This window comes from Protopterus annectens, chromosome 11.part0 (genome assembly GCF_019279795.1).
Source record: "Protopterus annectens isolate FY-2018-M chromosome 11.part0, PAN1.0, whole genome shotgun sequence".
Taxonomy (NCBI): Eukaryota; Metazoa; Chordata; order Ceratodontiformes; family Protopteridae; genus Protopterus; species Protopterus annectens.
In genome coordinates, this window is record NC_056745.1 from 916,235,912 (window position 1) to 916,254,929 (window position 19,018).

General features: G+C 41.9%; 1 protein-coding gene across 2 annotated transcripts in view; it reads right to left on the minus strand.

Moving 5' to 3' along the window:
- UPF2 (UPF2 regulator of nonsense mediated mRNA decay) overlaps nucleotides 1–19,018 on the minus strand; it is a 2,519,933-nt gene that overhangs the window by 2,301,654 nt on the left and 199,261 nt on the right. For both annotated transcript variants that reach the window (XM_044088310.1, XM_044088311.1), the window contains exon 4: nucleotides 9,857–10,017. In XM_044088310.1, coding sequence (XP_043944245.1) covers nucleotides 9,857–10,017 — 161 coding nt within the window. The remainder of the gene's footprint in view (nucleotides 1–9,856; nucleotides 10,018–19,018) is intronic.

Sequence of the window (19,018 nt, forward strand, 5' to 3'; positions counted from 1 at the left end):
CGTTCACAGAATACCCTAGGCATCTTAGCACTGCTATCACATATTCCAAATGATGAAGAAGCTCTTCCCTTCCTTGAGCCAGAATTAGACAGTCGTCCAAATAAGGATAGATCTGTATTCCTTTTAGTCTGAAGAAAGCTATCACTGGAGCCAGAACTTTCGTGAACACTCTGGCGCAGTAGATAAGCCAAAGGGCAATGCAGAGAACTGATAGTGAGAAGTCCCAGCTCGAAACGCAGATACTTTCTGCAACTGAGTCTGATAGGAACATGAAGGTAAGTCTCCTTGAGATCCAAAGTTACCATCCAATGATCTTTGCCCAGCAGAGGTAAAAGCTGCTGCAACGTCAACATTTTGAACTTGGGAATGTCCAGATAAGTGTTGAGGATAGATAAATCCAAAATTGGTCTCCACGTGTTCCCCTTCTTTGGTACTAGGAACAGGCGAGAATAAAATCCTAGGCCCACTTCTGGCAGAGGGACCGGCTGTATGGCCCCTAGTTGGAGCAACAGAGAAACTTGTTTGTGAGCCTCTATTCTTTGTTGAGGAGGAACGTCTGGCATGCCTTTGAAAGGAGGCAAGGTATGGAAATAAAACCTGTAGCTGTGGTGTATGATATCCAATACCCATCTGTCCTGGGTAATTAAACTCCAATTTTCTCTGAAAAGTGCCAACCTTCCTCCCAAAGGTGCTGCCAGACGAGCAGGCTCTGGCAGCTGAAAAGGTAGGTCATTGGGTCTGCTTACGAAAGGACTGACCCCTGCCCTCACCCGAAGCCTGTGCAGGAGAACTCCCTGTCCTAGGCCTGAAAGAGCCCTGAGCTCTGCCCTTACCACGTCTAGATCTACCCCTAGACCGGGGATCATAAGAAGGATACGTCCACCCCTTAGTAGGCCAATTTCTACTAAACTTTGGAGGCTGGACCTGCAAAAAATCTTTAACAGTCTGCATAGACTTAGCCTTGTCTTCCATTTTCTTCAAGACTGTCTCAATAGGAGGACCAAACAACACGTCAGATTGTAAAGGAGCATCTAAAATCCTTGTTTTAACATGTTCAGACAAATTCTGATCCCTCAGCCAGGCGTGCCTGCGAAGAACAGTCCCAGTGGCAGCCACCCTAGACGAGGCCTGTACAGCATCAAAACCACATTGCAAAGAATGCTTACCCACCTGTTCAGAAACATGTACTAAATCTTGCAACTCTTCAAAATCAATACCTACTGCCAGAGCATCAACCTTAGACTTCAATTGTGAAAGGAGATAGTTTTGGTATTTCAACATGTGAAACTGGCAATTCAGAGCCCTCATAGCAAGAGTGGAAGAAGTATAAACTTTCTTTCCCCATCTATCCAAGGCCCTAGCCTCCTTGTCTGTAGGAACCGGATTCTTAACAGAAGCCTTAACACCCTTAGGCCCCTGGCTAACAGTTTCTGGGTCTGCCCTAGGACTCTTAAAAAGATACTTATGAACTTCAGGCACCCTGTAATACCTATCCGGTTTAACAGGAGCAGGAGGCAAAGAATCAGGATTAAGAGAAGCCTCAGTAAAAACAGCTTCCACTACATCCAAAACAGGAGGTATAGCCAAAGGCCTATGCTGGGGTAAAAACAGAAATTCCCTAAGCCGTTTCCTGGAATCAGAGAAGTCCTGACCCCCCCCCACTTAAAATGCTCCCTCATGGAATGAAGAGTTTCTGAAAAAGAAAAATCCTCAGGAGTAGCAGCAGAAGGAGTAGAATCATCCACATCAGAATCAGAATAAGGAGAGTACTCCTGTAAGTCTTCAGCCGAAGACTCTGAAACATCTGAAGCATGCTCAAAACCCCCCAGCTCAGGCTCCATCCTAGGTCTCTTAGCAGGAGGGGGCATAGAACCCCTAATTAAAGTAATCAAATCTTCTGCCATTTTAAGCATATGCTTCTTGGGCATAGTACCTGAAGAGCTAGGAGTAACACCAACTGAAGCTAAACCTGGCCTGCTCCTGGGAGAAGTCTTAGAAACAGAAGGAGAGGGCCTAGCCACCTTAGGAAGGGAGGGGAGTATAGTAACCTGAGAAGCCCCCTCAGCCTGACTTGCCTCCTGAGAGGCCACATCCTGCAATAATAAGGTCTCACTCTGGGAACACAAAGAAATCTCCGGTGGAGCCACCGGCTCCACCGACACCTCTAAAGAACCGGCGTCCGGTACAGACGGTTCTTCTAGCCTAGGCTTAACTGCCTTGTCCTTGCGCTTCGAGGAAGCGGGCGTCGGAGCATCCGACGGCATGTTATAATTGCACCGCTTCCCAAAGACTAACCTTGCACAATCCAACCGTCTCTTTATAGTGCGTTTATTAAATCTAGCACAAGAGCGACAGCCAACAATGTCGTGCTCAGGCCCTAAGCAAGGAATACACAAAGTATGATAATCTCTATGCGGTATCTGTTTCCCACAAGAAACGCAATTATTAACTTTTCTGACATCCGGTAAATGACTGAGGCAAGAAAAAACTAAAATATTCCCCAACGGGGTACTTAGCCAACTTTGAACTCGGTCTGAAACTTCTAAATCGAAAAATCTCACAACGCCAACCGGCACTTGCAATGCTGCTTCTGCATCGGACCATGCGGCAAAAAAGACTGAGGATATGACGCCGGTCATGCGCATTTGTACCCTGACGTCCTGACGTCAGTTAAATGCGCCATGACCGACGTCAGCCTTATACTTTGATATTCGGGCCGACAGTGGACAGCGGACTACCCAAGTGTCAGGACTGCAGCAATGTGAGATGAAGAACATCGAAAATTTCAGGAGTTGGCCGACCGGCACTTGCGAACTGCTTCTGTTTCAAGCACCGCACGGCAAGAAAGACTGATGTAATGGCGTCGGCTGCATGTTTATACCCCTGACGACCTGACATCACAGAAGAAGGGACAGCAACCGATGCTGGACCCAAGACTTTGTTAATCAGGTAGACTGAGGGCTACTGCAAGCAGATAACCCAAATGTGATGACTGCAACAGTGAAACACAAAGAACATCTGCAGGGATTTCTACTGGGGTGAGGTAGACTCATGTACAGAGATGGTGCTCCTCGTGGATTCCTGGAGAATGGTGTCCTGCTATAGAACAGCTGCAGAACTATCCAAGACCTTAACGGGTTCAAATACTGTCAGCCTGCTGTGTTCTTCCATATAGGCTAACACGTGGGGAAACTAATAATACAACAGTATGGACAAAGGTTGGGCAAAAATGTATCCTCTTACGGATATAACCCTCAGCTTTGCACAATGCTAACAGGGTATCCAAGGCCACAGGCTTCTCAACCTCAGATTCTTTAATCAGTCTTTCAGTTTTTCAATTGTAAGCTGTCCATGCTTTCCCAGGGGAAGAGGCATCTTCTTCTATTCCCCTCCATTATGGAAGACTCTCTGGATGGAGCATGGATAGATACATGATGTTTTTATGCTGCACACAGCCACTAAGATTACGGATTTAATTCAGCAGACTTATAGTTTAACTCCTGCTGCTACGTGTTCCATTACTTGCTTGTTATGTTTTTGATAAATATTTTATATACTGAATGTATATTACCCCCTACCTTCTAGCATCAGTTGTCACAGAAAGGGATCCGCAGATTGGTTTACATACCCAGATACAGTCAAATAAATAAATACATGTTCAAATAAGGTGACTCAATGCTATTCACCAAAGCAAAAGTAGTACTGTAAATAAATGGCTGTCTTTGGAGAAATTTGTCTCCACAAGTTAACCCGTTAGTGATTTATTCCAGAAACTTCATGAGCCACTGAAAACAAAAAAAAAGTCCCCCCAAATTCACAATAGTATATCACAGATAATAAGCAGTAAAAAAAAAAAAAAAAAAAAAAAAAAGCAGAGTACAAAAATGTGGTGATTTATTGCTCTCTGAAGAAGTCAGGAAAAGAAGTGGACTCCCACTAAAAACATGAAGTATGCTTAATGCAGTATACTGTTTGAAAGTTTCTGTGAGGCCATTTTTGCTTGGGCTGAAGGAGGGTCTCTGTGTTCATCAGTGGCAGTGACTAACATTGAGCAGCTTCCCTGCCCCCCGGAGAGGTGGTTACTGACTTGAAACTGTAGTTTTATTGGCCACTAGGGGTCATTTCCATAACTCCTTCATCTTCCTCTCTTAAAACCTAGTTGCCTCGTGGTTTGAGCGTCTTTTCAGGCTTGTTGGCTGTTGGTGAAGCACCCTCCAAGAGGAAAAAACGCTGAGAGAAGAAGGGAGCCACTTTTGAGATTTTAAGTATTTTTCTCTGTTTATTTGCTAAGTTTTTCTGCATAGCTGCCTAGCTTGAGCATTTTCTGGCTTGTTAAACTTGATTTCTGTATTAGTAGCTGTATTTAGAGCACAACCAAAAGCTGTTTGCTGAATTTCCTGTTTGCACTTAATTTTAAATCGTTTTTCTTAAAACTTGCATATTTTCTGTCCTTGACCTAGCACTCTTGTGTGGGGTCATTTACTGCACTGTTATAACTTAATATTACTTGTGAACCTCTGCTATCTCTGTAAAAACAAAAACAAAAAAAAAATCTTGCTTTTTCCCACTTTTCTGAGAGTTAAAAGTTCAGTTACAGGCTTGCTGTTCCTGAACTGTTTGAAAGTTTCTGTGAGGCCATTTTTGCTTGGGCTGAAGGAGGGTCTCTGTGTTCATCAGTGGCAGTGACTAACATTGAGCAGCTTCCCTGCCCCCCCGGAGAGGTGGTTACTGACTTGAAACTGTAGTTTTATTGGCCACTAGGGGTCATTTCCATAACTCCTTCATTTGTCCTCAGAGGAGTGGTTTAAGGCAGTAACTTGTAGTTTATTGGTCATTTCCTGTCTTTTCCAGCCCCCTGCTATAAAGCACGCTTTAGCGCGCATTAGCGATTTAGCCGATTTAGCGGAGTTGCCACTGTTGCACAGTAGGGCAGCGCGTTAAGCAGGTTTAAACTATTCGGCTACCTAAAGTCCACTCTTCAAATTTTCCCTTAAAACTACCTTCCTCGAACTATACTACTGATCTAATCAGCTTATCCTATAATTAAAAAGATCATCTCTACTTGACTCCAAGTAGACTATTCTCTATCTGTTAAATGTAGCACTTGCTCCTACAGTACTTATTACCTTGATACGGCACTCTTGTCATAGATAGTACCCCAAAAAGGCAACCCCCATTTCTCGGTCACCCACGTCCCCGGAATCTTTTTTAAAGTTTTTTTTTGTCTATTCCTTCTAGCATGTCGAGGGATCAGTTGCTAGTGTCCTCTCCTGCTCAGCTGGTTAACCTGGGAATATTGAGGCAATGTTACAATTGCCTCATGTACACAGACAACCCTCTCCTCCTCCCACAAAACACAAATACATGCGAGAGATGCAACTATACGGCCAAACTGGAGGCTGAGCTCTCTCAACATAGGACTGGCAAGACCAGTCAGGAGGAGAAGGTTACCACACACACTATAGACCCAGTCTCACATAGTACCATTACAACCTCAAATCATACACAAACACACAAAGACATACTCGGAGGCTCTGATCAAAAATCTACCAAAACAGCAGAGGCCACCAAAGCAGACACCCAAACAACCACCACCTCAGAACACAACACCTGCAACATATAGACCTCACAGTCAGAGTGTCAAACAGTCACAGCCCTTAAGGCCAAACACAATGCCAGACACACTAGTCATTGGTGACTCCATAGTCAGACACACTGACGTCCTGCTCATCAGACTGAGTAAGGAGAAGGTCACAGTAAGCTGCCTGTCGGGCGCTAGAATCCGCCACATAACGCAAGCACTCAGGTCTCTCAACAGCAGGTACAAATATGACTCAGTCATTGTCCACGCTGGTGTAAACGACCTGAGACGTACCTCCTTGGACTACATGAAAAGAGACATTGAGGAGCTCTCTGATTATGTAGCCCAGGCAGGTATGACCCTGACCTTGAGCAGTATCCTACCTTCACCAAGAATGATGCCACAATACAGAGATAAGATGATCAGCTTTAACAATTGGCTTAAACACTGGTGTCATTCAAAGGGGATCCAGTGTCTGTCTGCCTGGGATGACATGCTGGACAAGCCACGCTGCTTAAGGGACGGCTTGCACCTGTCACCCTGGGATTCCGGATATTGGCAAAGGCTCTTGCCACCCCATAGTGCCTTTTTAGGCAAGGCTCAAATTCTAAACCTACCACCCTAGAACACAAAAAAGGAAAAAAACTAAGGGTAATGCTGCTCAATGCCAGAAGTCTAAATCTCAAATTGCACGCACTCGAGGCCCTTCTCAGTATGGAGAACATCGATGTCTGTGCTGTGACAGAAACCTGGTTCAAGGCTCCTGAGAGCACCCCAGCGCTATCAGGTTTTACCTCATATCATGCGTTCCGCCCCAAAATCCGGACAATACCAAGAAAGGAGGGGGGGGTATCCATATTCATCAAGGACACCCACACCTCAAAACTGGTGGCAACGCACGATGCATCGGAGACCATCCAGGTGCAATTAACCATAGGCAAGACTGCTCTGCAAATTGTAGCATGTTACAGGCCACCCTCACAAACTCAGGAACCTCACATGGCCTTCCTGAAAACACTAGAGGGATAAATGTATCACCAAACACCATCATACTAGGTGACTTCAATTACCCTAATATAGACTGGGAACACTACTCAAGCCCAAACACCCTAGCCCAAAAGTTCCTGGAATTCATAAACTCAAATGCCATGGAACAACTAGTCACCATCCCCACAAGAGGAGATAACATACTTGATCTCATCATCACGAACATGGGAGCACAATGTTCAACACCGGAGGTGTACCCCTCACTGGTGAGATCAGACCACAAACTAATCTCGCTGGAGGTCCTCATCCCACCCCACCTGAAATAAAAGACCACAGTAAAGAACTTCTCTAAAGCGCACTGCACAGTTCTAAAGACTAGTGTGGTCTCCTTTAAGGCCCCGGAGCCGGTGGAAAACAGTACTCAAGCCGCTGAATCACTTACAAATGCCTTCTACCAGCACCTGCAGGACTGCATGGATAAGGCAATCCCAAGCAAAACAAAGACTCTTTGTACCAAAGGCAAGCGTCAGTCTGGTGGACCCCAGCCATAAACAAACTCTACAACAAAAGGAGGAAGCTACTACAAGATAGAGCAAAATCCTTAAAAGGTAAGACACCCTTGATCACTATAAGTAAAAACTAAGAGCTCTCATAAAATCATCCAAAGCAAATTTCGAGAGAAAAATAGCTAAAGACTCAAAAGACAATCATAAGGCCTTCTTTAGCTATGTTAGAAACCTGGGAGGAAACTCCCAGATATGCTCAGAGCTAGTTCAAAATGATGTGAAGATTACTGATCCTACAGACATTGCCAACATACTGGCTGACAGGTTCAGTGCAAACTTCTCCCCTCCCCAAAAGGAGAGATATCTATAGCAAGCGCTTGCAGCCCCCCAAACATCTCCAGCGCCCAAGTGAGAACTGCTCTCTCCAAAGCAAAAAACACAGCATCCATGGGACCTGATGGTGTCCCCGGCTGTGTGCTCCATGAACTCAAAGAGGAATTAAACCCACAGCTAGGACAGCTGTTTAATCAAAGTCTTACCTCTGGATACACCCAGGAGTGGCGCACTGCAACTGTGGTACCACTTCACAAAGGCGGTGCCTCCACCGACCCTGGAAATTACCGCCCATTAGCTTGACAAGCCTTATCTGCAAAGCCATGGAGAGGATCATAATGGACCTCATAAATAAAGACATAGGAATTTGCAGACTTTGGATCCAACCCAGTTTGGCTTTGTCAAAGGCAGATCATGCCTTTTAAACTTGGTTGACTTTTTCAAACAGTCACCAAAGCCATTGATGAGGGAAAGGCAGTCCATACAGCCTACCTCGATCTGGCTAAGGCCTTCGATACAATACCCCACTCGGGTATCATTGAAAAACTCATCAGCTTAAATGTCAACCCATACATCACAAGATGGGTTGCAAACTGGCTGAGTGACAGAACCCACAGGGTCAGAGTTGCTGGCGCCATGTCAGACTCAAAGCCTGTCACAAGTGGTGTCCCACAGGGCTCAGTCCTGGGCCCACTCTTGTTTGGCATCTACTTTTCAGTACAAGCAAACACAGGAGGGTTATGGCTGACAAAGTTTGCAGATGACTGCAAACTGGGCCATAGTAGAAAACACATCTGATACAGATATCCTTCAGAAGGGTCTCACAGAAAGCGGATAACTGGTGCCAGAGCCACGGCCTAAAGTTAAATGCCAAAATGCATAGTCATACCCTTCGGGAAAACAAGGTTACCCCTAGCTACCAAATAGGTGGCAATCCACTGAGCACAGAAGAAGTTATCAGGGACCTGGGGACCCAGGTTGATAGTAGTCTGTCATTCGACACCCATGTAGCTAAAGTAGTTAGGAAGACCTTCTACATTGCCCACCTTATCATGAAGGGATTCTCATCTAGATCAAGGGAGGTCATAGTCTCCCTTTACTCATCACTCATCAGACCAATGATTGAGTACAATGCCCCATTCGGAATGTATCTGACCCGATACTTGCAGCAGCTGGAGAGGCCACAAAAGTTCCTCACCAAAAGGATAAAGGGTCTCAAAAATCTGTCCTATGCTGCCCGACTGAAAGAACTCCAGCTCTATTCAGTCACTTACCGCTTGCTCAGAGGTGACCTTTGCCTAACATACAAGGCCATGTCAAACCCAGATTTGATGAATATGCTTCACCTCGAAAAATCTAGATCCATCAGAGCCACAAGGGCGGGAGACTTAAACCTTGACACGGCTATTAATAGGACGTGCTGGAGGGATAGATTCATCACCCAAAGACTCCCTATCCTGTGGAACAAAATCCCGGTACATGTGAGGCAGAGCACCTCGCTGGCCTTGTTCAAGAGAAATCTTGACCAATGGATGGGAGATCACAGATATACCCCAGGGATAACCTCAGTGTCACTGCTCGACAGAGGCACAGCAAAATAATGGGTATAGTTCCCCATACTAAAGGGGTGGCGTAAGCCACAAAACGATGGGCTAGGCTTGTAAATGCCCTCGGGCAGATAGCCTAGTATGAACCTATGAACCTATTAAAAAAAAAAAAAAAAAAAAAACAAATGTAGATGGAAAAGGCTACTCTCCTTTAGTGAGGAACAGCCTGCTGACATCCCTGGTATAGGGAAGATAAAAGCTCAGCAATGGGTACATCCATCTGCTTCTAAATTTGAGCTAAAAGACTGACATCTGGCCTGCAGTCAATTCCCAAGCTTAAGGAATTCTACTGTAGCAGTGTTTCTAAACAATTAACATAAAAAGGGGACTATTCTTCAAATGTACACACAGAATTCCTTAGATGTTTCTGAAAATTCTCATACAAGTCTTAAGATACAGGATGAGGCTTATATGGCATTCAAAATTCACTTAAGAAATATCAAATAAATACTAGAAATCATGACAAAAAATTTAAGTAAAAGAGCAATTGAACAAAAACATGAAAAAATCCCCTCATTGAATAACAACAAAACATTTCTTTAGAAGTGTTTCAGAGGTCCATATTCTTTCATTTACGTTGAGTTGGTTTGCTGCTTGTAGTTCAATGATACTCGAAAAACTGAGTGATCCACTTAAACCTGATGATAAATGTTCCTTTGAAATACTGTTTAACCTGCAAAGATTATTGCACCAAATACTTCATAAATTTAAAAGCCCAACAACATCCCACTTAAGTGTGTACAACACCCATATACAAAATCTTATATTAGCAGTATCAAACACTGAAGACGACTAGAAAAATCTCTGATGTGACTGATCAGGACATAGCTAATAAATCTTACCCTCCTGTGTTGCTTTGTCCGGTGGCAAATCAGGCATGTTTTCATCCAAAAGGTCTGCAAGAGACTGTGTATTTGCCAGCAGCTTCTGGTAAGAGGTTGCAAATTCTTCATACTGTTTATGCCTATCTTCACTTAGTTCACCTTTAGAATGAAGAATACGTCTGCAGATTCAAAATGAAAGGATAAGAAATGACTACTGTGCACTTAACTTCACATGCATTAGTTATCACAAACTCAATGCCAAACAGAGGGGAAAATATTTCATCTCCTTACGTAAAATATCAATCATTTGTCTCTCCACAGAAATGAAGACTTTCAAGTCCACTGTCCTTCAGATGAGGCATTAAACCAAGGTCCCATCTCCCTGAGTTGGTGGCAGCTCAGATAGATGCAAAAGATCCCATGGCAGTTACCGAAAAAAAAAACAGTGGTGCTTTACTAACAATTACATTCATGTTATACTGTATAAAAAACTTTAAATCACTTGCACACATTTTTTTATTCATACTTAAATTATTTACACATTATCAACACAAAAGAACTTATCAACCGTTTCTTTTTTTCTTTTACGTTTACCCTCTACCTCCCACCCTGTTTTCCACAAAAATCTTATTTCAGCTAAATACATCATCCTCTTCCATTTTCTTGTTATATAAAAATAAATTCTCAACACCCATACTGTCAAACAGAGTTTTATCCATTTATCAATATCATATTTCTTTATTATACTACCTATATATCATATCAAAACATTTAAATACTTCCACTCTACATCCATTTTTGAACGTTTCCCAAAATTATTTCTTTTTACAATCAAAGTTTTTTCTTCACTACAGTCAACACATTTTTCCCTCCATCAGCTTACATTTCATATCCCCTTCCACCGCTACAACAAAAAAATCCTCTGCTTCATGAAAAATTCAAACCTTTTTCTTCTGTCTCTTACTGCCTTTTTTCATGTTCTTTTAATTCCTTCCATGGGTACACCAAATTATTTTTCTAAAATGTATTTTTCTAAAATCATATGAATACCATTCTTTTCTTTTCCCAACAGTCTCACTTACGTTTAATTTCCATAACTTCGTTATTGACATTCTTTTTTTTCCGTCCTGTTCCTTTATTCTTCCCATACATTTTTATCTTGCATCCTACTTATCATTTTTGTCCTTTACCTTTTTCATTATTCAAAATAAATGTACAGATGCTAAATACAGCCCTGTTTTTTTTTTTTTTAATTCAAACCACCCGCTTCTTTTATTATAAATTATCCCTCTTCTCACCTGGTTCAGCCTTGAGCCCCAAATAAAGCTAATAATAAAATCTCTAATAACTCTTCCTATTTGAGTGGGGAAAGTATATATTCCAACTAAATATACTGCTTTGCCTAATACACAAGTATTCAACATTTGTCTTTTTCTGAGACAATAAATGAAAAAAAAAATTTAGCTTGGTGGAAAAGTTATATATTTCGGTATCTTTCTCCATTGACTTACTACATTTTCATATTCAACCAAATGTCACGCCTATAAAGTTTACTTTATTGTGAAAAATATGTTCCATTTGTATCTCACCAAATCCCTTTGCACGCCATTGTGTTTCACTGCAGAACAGCTTTTTAACAGCTTTTCACTACTTATTATAATCTCACTTATCCTCCCTTGTTTTTATTATTAGAACTAATAAAGACTGTTCAGACTACTAACTTGGTAAAAACAAAAACAAAAAGCAAGCTGGCTGCTTTTACTTCACACAAACTTATTTATCATTGTAAGCGCTTTCGTCGAGGCATATACCCCAACTTCATCAGACAACTCAACACAGAAGACTTCATTTTATACTCACGTTCAAAATCAATTACACAATTAAACATTTAGTTGGGACTGCTTCGTATTTTAAAGTACCCATACTTTTTAACCTTTCAAAATACTGACAAACATTAAAATTGTTAAAAGCTATAAAAAAAGTATCAGAAAAGTGTTTTACCCATTGTTGAAGATAAATCAAACAATATTACTCAATCAAAAAAACAGACTCATAGGATCATAAAATCATGAACACTACAAAAATATAAATGTGTTTGTAAAATTCTAGGAGTGTATAATACACTACTAAAAATATTTTTTATATATAGTTGTATTTATAACCGATCTGAAAACTCAAAAACTCATAAGCACCTCAAGCGGACTCTTATCTAAAACGATATATTAGTTTATAAGCTAAATAAAATAAATAAATACACGAATATGTCAGTAAAACATCAATTTATGTATGTACATAGCCTATGCTAATATAATACCTTTGATTAAAATTTATTAAATTAGTAACACTAAAAATATAAAACATGTATTTTATCTGGCAAGTGCTTTTAGCTTCAATACACATTTTATAGAAGCGCATTCATTCACAGCATGAAGTTATGGGAAAGAGTAATGGAAGCTAGGTTAAGAAGGGAGGTGATGATTAGTGATCAGCAGTATGGTTTCATGCCAGGAAAGAGCACTACAGATGCGATGTTTGCTCTGAGAGTGTTGATGGAGAAGTACAGAGAAGGGTACTTACGTATTATCGCAACCAGATTTTGAGATACAATGTACTTTATTGAGGTTAAGTAAGCAAGTGAAAAATATGTGTATTACGGAAGGGTAAGTGTTCAAGAGTGTTCTGGGAAATTGGTAGTGCTTTTTTAGGCAATTATCATGTACAATTTTAGGATTTGTGGCTTGCGTGCTGTAAAAACATCTAGTATTGAGTTCAGCACTAAGAGTGGTCGCGTGTGTTTGTATATTGGCCTGAAAGCACTGTGGGACTTAGCGTACAATGTGTAAGGTGTTTTCCAGATTTATTTTTCTGCTTTAGTTTGTTATTTTTGGAGTTGCTACTTAAAATAAGAAACGGGATACCAGTCGGAAGGATTATTCTTCCAGTTTACCATATGTAAACTAAATGTTTTTGAAGAAAAGAAAAAACTGGACACATGAACGTAATATAGGTAAAGTATGTATTGGTCATTTTCATACAGTATACAGTAAATCGGAGACATGCAATTTAATTTATGTGAAGTACCAAGTAAGTTTCAAACAAAATAATGAAAGGTTGCTTAATAAACTTTGTTAAGTTCTGCTTTGATTTTATGTACTGATGCTTGTAGTTTTACTGCAATGCCCGTTTTCATTTCTTTTTTTGTAAGTATGTGATACGACTCTAGAGACAGGGATTGTTTAGTTGATCTTGTACTGTTTTTCTGCATACAAAGCTTGAGAAGATGCGGATTGTGCAGTTGCTGTTGTACTGAGTTCAGTGTAGAAAAGCTGAACTAAAGCTTTGACAACTTTTGATGGCACGAGAAAAGGAACGCATATAAAGCAGTACAGGGCAAGCTTAGCTGACATTACATGCTGGCGGTAACATGGGAAACCTATTTTCAAGACTCATTTTGTCAGTGAATTTAATAGTAAACATTGTTAAACCTTATAAACTTCTACAACATATTTTCTGTAATGTTTGTAAGACTGTATTAGTGTTTTTCCACGTAAACCAAAGCAACTAGCATTACCGCGAAAATCTGGTTGCGATAATACGTAAGTACCCAGAGAAGTTCAGAAGGAGTTGCATTGTGTCTTTGTGGATTTAGAGACAGCATACGGACAGGGTGCCTAGAGAGGAGTTGTGGTATTGTATGAGGAAGTCGGGAGTGTCAAAGTAGTATGTAAGAGTGGTACAGGATATGTACGAGGGTAGTGTGACAACGGTGAGGTCTGCGGTGGGAGTGACAGATGCGTTTAAGGTGGAGGTGGGATTACATCAAGGATCAGCTCTGAGCCCTTTCTTATTTGCAATGGTGATGGACAGATTGACAGACATCAGACAGGAGTCCCCGTGGACTATGATGTTTGCAGATGACATTCTGATCTGTAGTGAGAGTAGAGAACAGGTGGAGGAGACCCTGGAGAGGTGGAGATATGCTCTAGAGAGAAGAGGAATGAAGGTCAGCAGGACTAAGACAGAATATATGTGTGTGAATGAGAGGGAGGATAGAGGAATGGTGAGGCTGCAGGGAGTAGAGGTGGTGAAGGTGGATGAGTTTAAGTACTTGGGATCAGCAGTTCAGAGTAATGGTGGGAGTGGAAGAGAGGTGAAGAAGAGAGTACAGGCAGGATGGAGTGGGTGGAGAAGAGTGTCAGGAGTGATTTGTGACAGACGAGTACCAGTAAGAGTGAAAGGGAAGGTCTACAAGACGGTAGTGAGACCAGCTATGTTATATGGGTTGGAGACAGTGGCATTGACAAAAAGGCAGGAGTCAGAGCTTGACGTGGCAGAGTTGAAGATGTTAAGATTTGCGCTGGGTGTGACGAGGATGTTCAGGATTAGGAATAAGTATATTAAAGGGTCAGCCCAGGTTGGAAGGTTTGGAGACAAAGCCAGAGAGGCAAGATTACGTTGGTTTGGACATGTGCTGAGGAGGGATGCAGAGTATATTGGGAAAAAGATGCTAAAGATGAAGCTGCCGGGTAACAGGAAAAGAGGGAGGCCTAAGATAAGGTTTATGGATGTGGTGAGAGAGGACATGCAGGTGGTTGGTGTGACACAGCAAGATGTAGTGGACAAGAAGAAATGGAAACAGTTGATCTGCTATGGCGACCCCTAACGGGAGCAGCCAGAAGAAGAAGAAGAAACGTATTCATTCAAACTGTTTACCTCTTATTGCATACTGCCTATTTCTAATATTTATTTATTTATTTTTTATTTATTTATATTTGTTGACCGGGCGTGTCCGACTGGACGTAGGTCCATTTTCAGCGGAGGCCCGGGGAGAAAAGCTCCACAGTTAAAATAAACAGACAGTAGTTACATTGGATTACATAGCGATTAACAATTTACATAGCAATTACTTACAAAATATTTACAGATGAAGAACATAGTACATCAGTAGACAGCTAGAATCTTTATCTGTGAAGTACATAACAGACATTAACAAATGTTAAAATAAGAAGTTCCTGCTGTATAAGTACTAGGCTTATGAGCATCTGAGCTTGCTATAATCAAGGTAGTTAATGGAGTGGAAAGAAAGGTAGTGGTTGGATGGGGTGGGTGATATTAGAGTGGGAGTTGCAAGGGCATAGCCATCATGTTTTTAGGTGCGCTTTTAGTAAAGTTTTGAAGTGGGTGCATGATGGTACGGAGGTAATGGTGGGTGGGAGGGAGTTCCATAATTTGGCTATGGTGCAAGAGAATAGTGCTTCACCAGCAGAGTTATTGGCTTTAGTGATCTGCAAGTGATTTTTGTTGCTGGATCTTAGTGGTCTGGTGGTGCGATAGGGTTGGAGTAGATTCTGGAGGGATGGGACATTTAGTGGATGGTTTACTAGTTTGTGGGCGAGTGAGAGTTGATACCATTGAAGGAGGTGAGGGAGTTCAAGCCAGCCCAGTTCAGCAAGTGAGAGACAGTGGTGACTACGGTAGGATGCCACTGTGGCGAATTTGGCAATTTTGTTGTAGCAGGTCTCTAGCTTGTTTAGATCGCATTGCCTTAGGTTGGTATATATTGGAGAGGCATAAAGTAGGGTGGAGATAAGGTGGGAATTTGCTATTGAAATCTTTGCTGCTTTGGTGAGAAGATGCTTATTTCTGTATAACGCTCCTAGTTTTTTGTGGACTTTTTTTATGGTCATGGATATGTGAATGTCAAATTTTAGTTTATTGTCTATTTCCACTCCTAGCAATTTGGTGTGTTCAGTTGGGTATATAGTGGTGTTGTCTTTTGCTGTGATGTTAAAGTGAGAGTTGTTCTGAGTATGTTTGGTGGGTTGGAAGATGAGTAGTTTAGTTTTGTTTGGGTTGAGTATTAATTGGGCATCGGATAACCAAGTTTCAACAGAGGAAAAGGCTTCCTGTGTGAATTTTTGCAGTTTGGGTAGGGACTGGGCTGAGCAGATGATGGTCGAGTCACCTGCGTATTGTATGAGTGTGCCATGTGTGGTGGCAGAGGCTAGATTATTTGTGAAAACAGAGAAGAGTAGGGGTCCAAGGATGGATCCTTGGGGAACCCCTATGGAGACAGGTAGTTGGGGAGATATGTCGTTCTGCCATACAAAGGATTGTTGGTGGCCAGACAGGTAACTCTGAAACCAGTTGGTGACTGATTGTGAGAAGGATAGGTTATTGAGGACAGAGATAAGTTGTTTGTGTGGGACCATGTCAAATGCTTTAGATAGGTCTAGGAAAGTAGCAGAGGAGAGATAGCCATTGTTTTTATGCTGAAGGATAGTGTTAGTAAAGGAGAGTAAGGCAGTGGTGGTGCTATGGTTTGGTCGGAAACCATGCCGAGTATTGAAAAAGAGGTTGTTAGTAAGGAGGTAGTCTGAGACCTGAGAGTGTATGCCTCTCTCTAGTATTTTGGAGAGTGGAGAGAGAATAGCTATGGGGCGGTAATTGGTTAGTTCTGTGGAGGGTCCGTCTTTGTGGAGGAGAATTATATGTGATACTTTCCACAGTGTGGGAACATAACTTTCTGACAGAGATCGGTTAATCAAGATGGATACTGGGTAGGCCAGAGCATCAGCTGCGATTTGTAGGTATTCACTTGGGAGGTTGTCTGCTGCTAATTTGGTGGGTTTAAGTTTAGTTAAGAGTTTTTTATGTTGGAGGTAGGTACAGGAGAAAAAGAGAAGGCAGTGGGGAGATTAGTAGTTGAAGGTGTGGGTTGGAGGGGGGGTTGTGTTGTTTAGCTAGTGATAGTATGGTTTGTGTGAAGTGTGTGTTGAATGAGGTAGCAATATTTTCTGAGGAGTGAGGGATGTTAGGAGGAGGGGTACTGACTTTACCTGGGTGGAGGATGGAGTTTATGGAGGACCAGAATTGTTTGGGGCTGTGTTAGGAGGAGTCTAGGGCAGACTGGTAGTATTGGAATTTGTCCTGTTTTATTAGCTTTTTGACTCTATTGCGTAGTTCTAAGAATTTCTGTCTAGATGAGGGGGTCTTGGTTTTGTGCCAGTGCTCCCAGGCTTTATCCCTGTTTTTCATTTCTGACTTAGTGGTTTTTCTGTAGCCATGGGGAGGGTTGTGCTTTGATTCTGGAAAGTCTTATGGGGGCATGGTAATTAAGGAGGATGCTCAGGAAGGTAGTATTAAAAAATTCAACTGCGTCATCAAGACTGAGGTACTTTAGAGGATGCCAGTTACATTCTTTGAGGGATGAGATAAATGTGAGCGGGTTAAAGTTTATTTTTTTACGTATCTGATGGTAGACCACAGGTTTAGCTTGGTATAGGTATTTTTTCAGTAGGAATGTTGGGGAGTGATCACTGAGGCTATCTGATAAGCAGCCTGTTATATATGACTGGGGGCTCTTACTGACTAGTATCCAATCCAGGGTAGTGTGCTTGCTGGAGTTTTTATTTATCCTGGTTGGCGACTGGACTAGTTGGGTGAAGCCATGAAGGTTTACATGATAGGTTGGATGGTTGCCGGAACAGGACTGCCAGTCAATATTGAAATCACCTAAAATGATAGTTTCCTGGGGGAGATGGTGGGTAGACCAGCTGAGGAGGTTTTCTAGTGGAGGGATGTTTTGGCCAGGTGGGAAGTAGCATCCAATTATGTTGATGGTTTTGTTTTGGTTTATTTTGAGGTTGGTATATATTATTTCTTCATTGCCTATTTGTGGTGCTGATGATTTTAAGATCTGGATGTTTAGATGCTGTTTAAATATTATAGCTACACCGCCTCCTTTCTTGTTTAGCCGGTCTACTCTTAGTATGCCATAACCTGTAGGGAGTATTTGCTCACTGGTAATGTGAGGTTTTAGCCAGGTTTCTGTCAGGATGACTATATCTGGGGAGTACAAGTCTATGGTGGCATGGAGTTCATGGACTTTGTTGGATATACTTCTAATATTTAGGCTTAGTAGAAGGGAGTCATTTGGCTTTCTATTGGCTGTAATATGGGAGAAGTTGTGGTTTCTAGTCCGATTATGAGGACTGGGGTTGGAGATGGTAGGGCCAGGGTTGGGGTGGATATCTCCACTTAGGACTAGTTTTGATATGCATGAGGTTATTAGTTTTCTCAGTTTTTGAATGTGTTTGTTTATAAGGGAAACTTTATGATTGTGCTCTTTGGTAACAGGTATGGTGGGAGGGTTACTATGTTAAGTTGTAGGGATGCTTTATGTTTGAGTAATATAGTTGGTAGAATATGTGGGGGCTGCATAGGGATGGTTCTTGAGTTGGTGGGAGGGGAGCTGAGTGAGGGTGAGACATGAGTGGTGGTGTGAGTAGTAGTACAGTGGTAGTGGTTGAGTGCGGGAATGATAGAGCTTTGGTAGGATGTAAGATATGCAAAGAGAGTGCATGCAGTCAGCATAGGTAAGGTATGCTTGTACATGTTAGTTGAGGAGGTGTGATAGTAGTGGGAAGATGGAGGAGTTAGTGTTGGGTTACCACTGTGGTTGGCTACTGGAAAGATGGGAGGGGTTTTTGAGTGTAATAAAGGAGGGACCACTGGGGGCGGGAGGGAATAGGGGGCAGGGTGGGGAGCGAAGCTGGTAGAGACCCTGTTAGTTGCTCTTATGAGGGGGCTGGAAACCATCAGGTAACAGAGTTAACTGATGAATGAACATATGATAGTGACAAGGGTGGTTGTAGTTTTAAAAATGGTGCCTGCCACAGGTAATATTTATCAACTTTGGGATTGTCTTAAGGTAATAAACAGGGAAGGGGGAGCGGAGAACAAGGGTGTGAGCAGGCAGTTCTTTGTACTGCTGCTAATGAGCCAAAGCAAAGACAAGTTAGTGTTTGAGAAACAATCACAATTGACCAAGGACTGTGCTCTGAAACTGCAAGTCATTTCTTAACCATTTTTAGGTGGAAAAACAGGATAACCTTGTATCAGTAGGCCACTGTGGTCTCAGTTTATATTAACAAACCCACAGTATTGATCAGATTATAGTATTAATAGTATACTGGTTTCCTAATTTTATGAACTTGCACTGCTGGCGATGTCCACATTTACCCATACTATTTCTAGATGTATGCTCCTGTTCATGCCTTTCTAAAAGGCTTTTTAAATTTGGTCCTCTTCTATATGTAAAATGTGGTCCTGCCTCTTGTACTTTATCCTATTATCCTCCAGAATTATGGTCCAGTTTTTCTGTATTATATCCTTGAT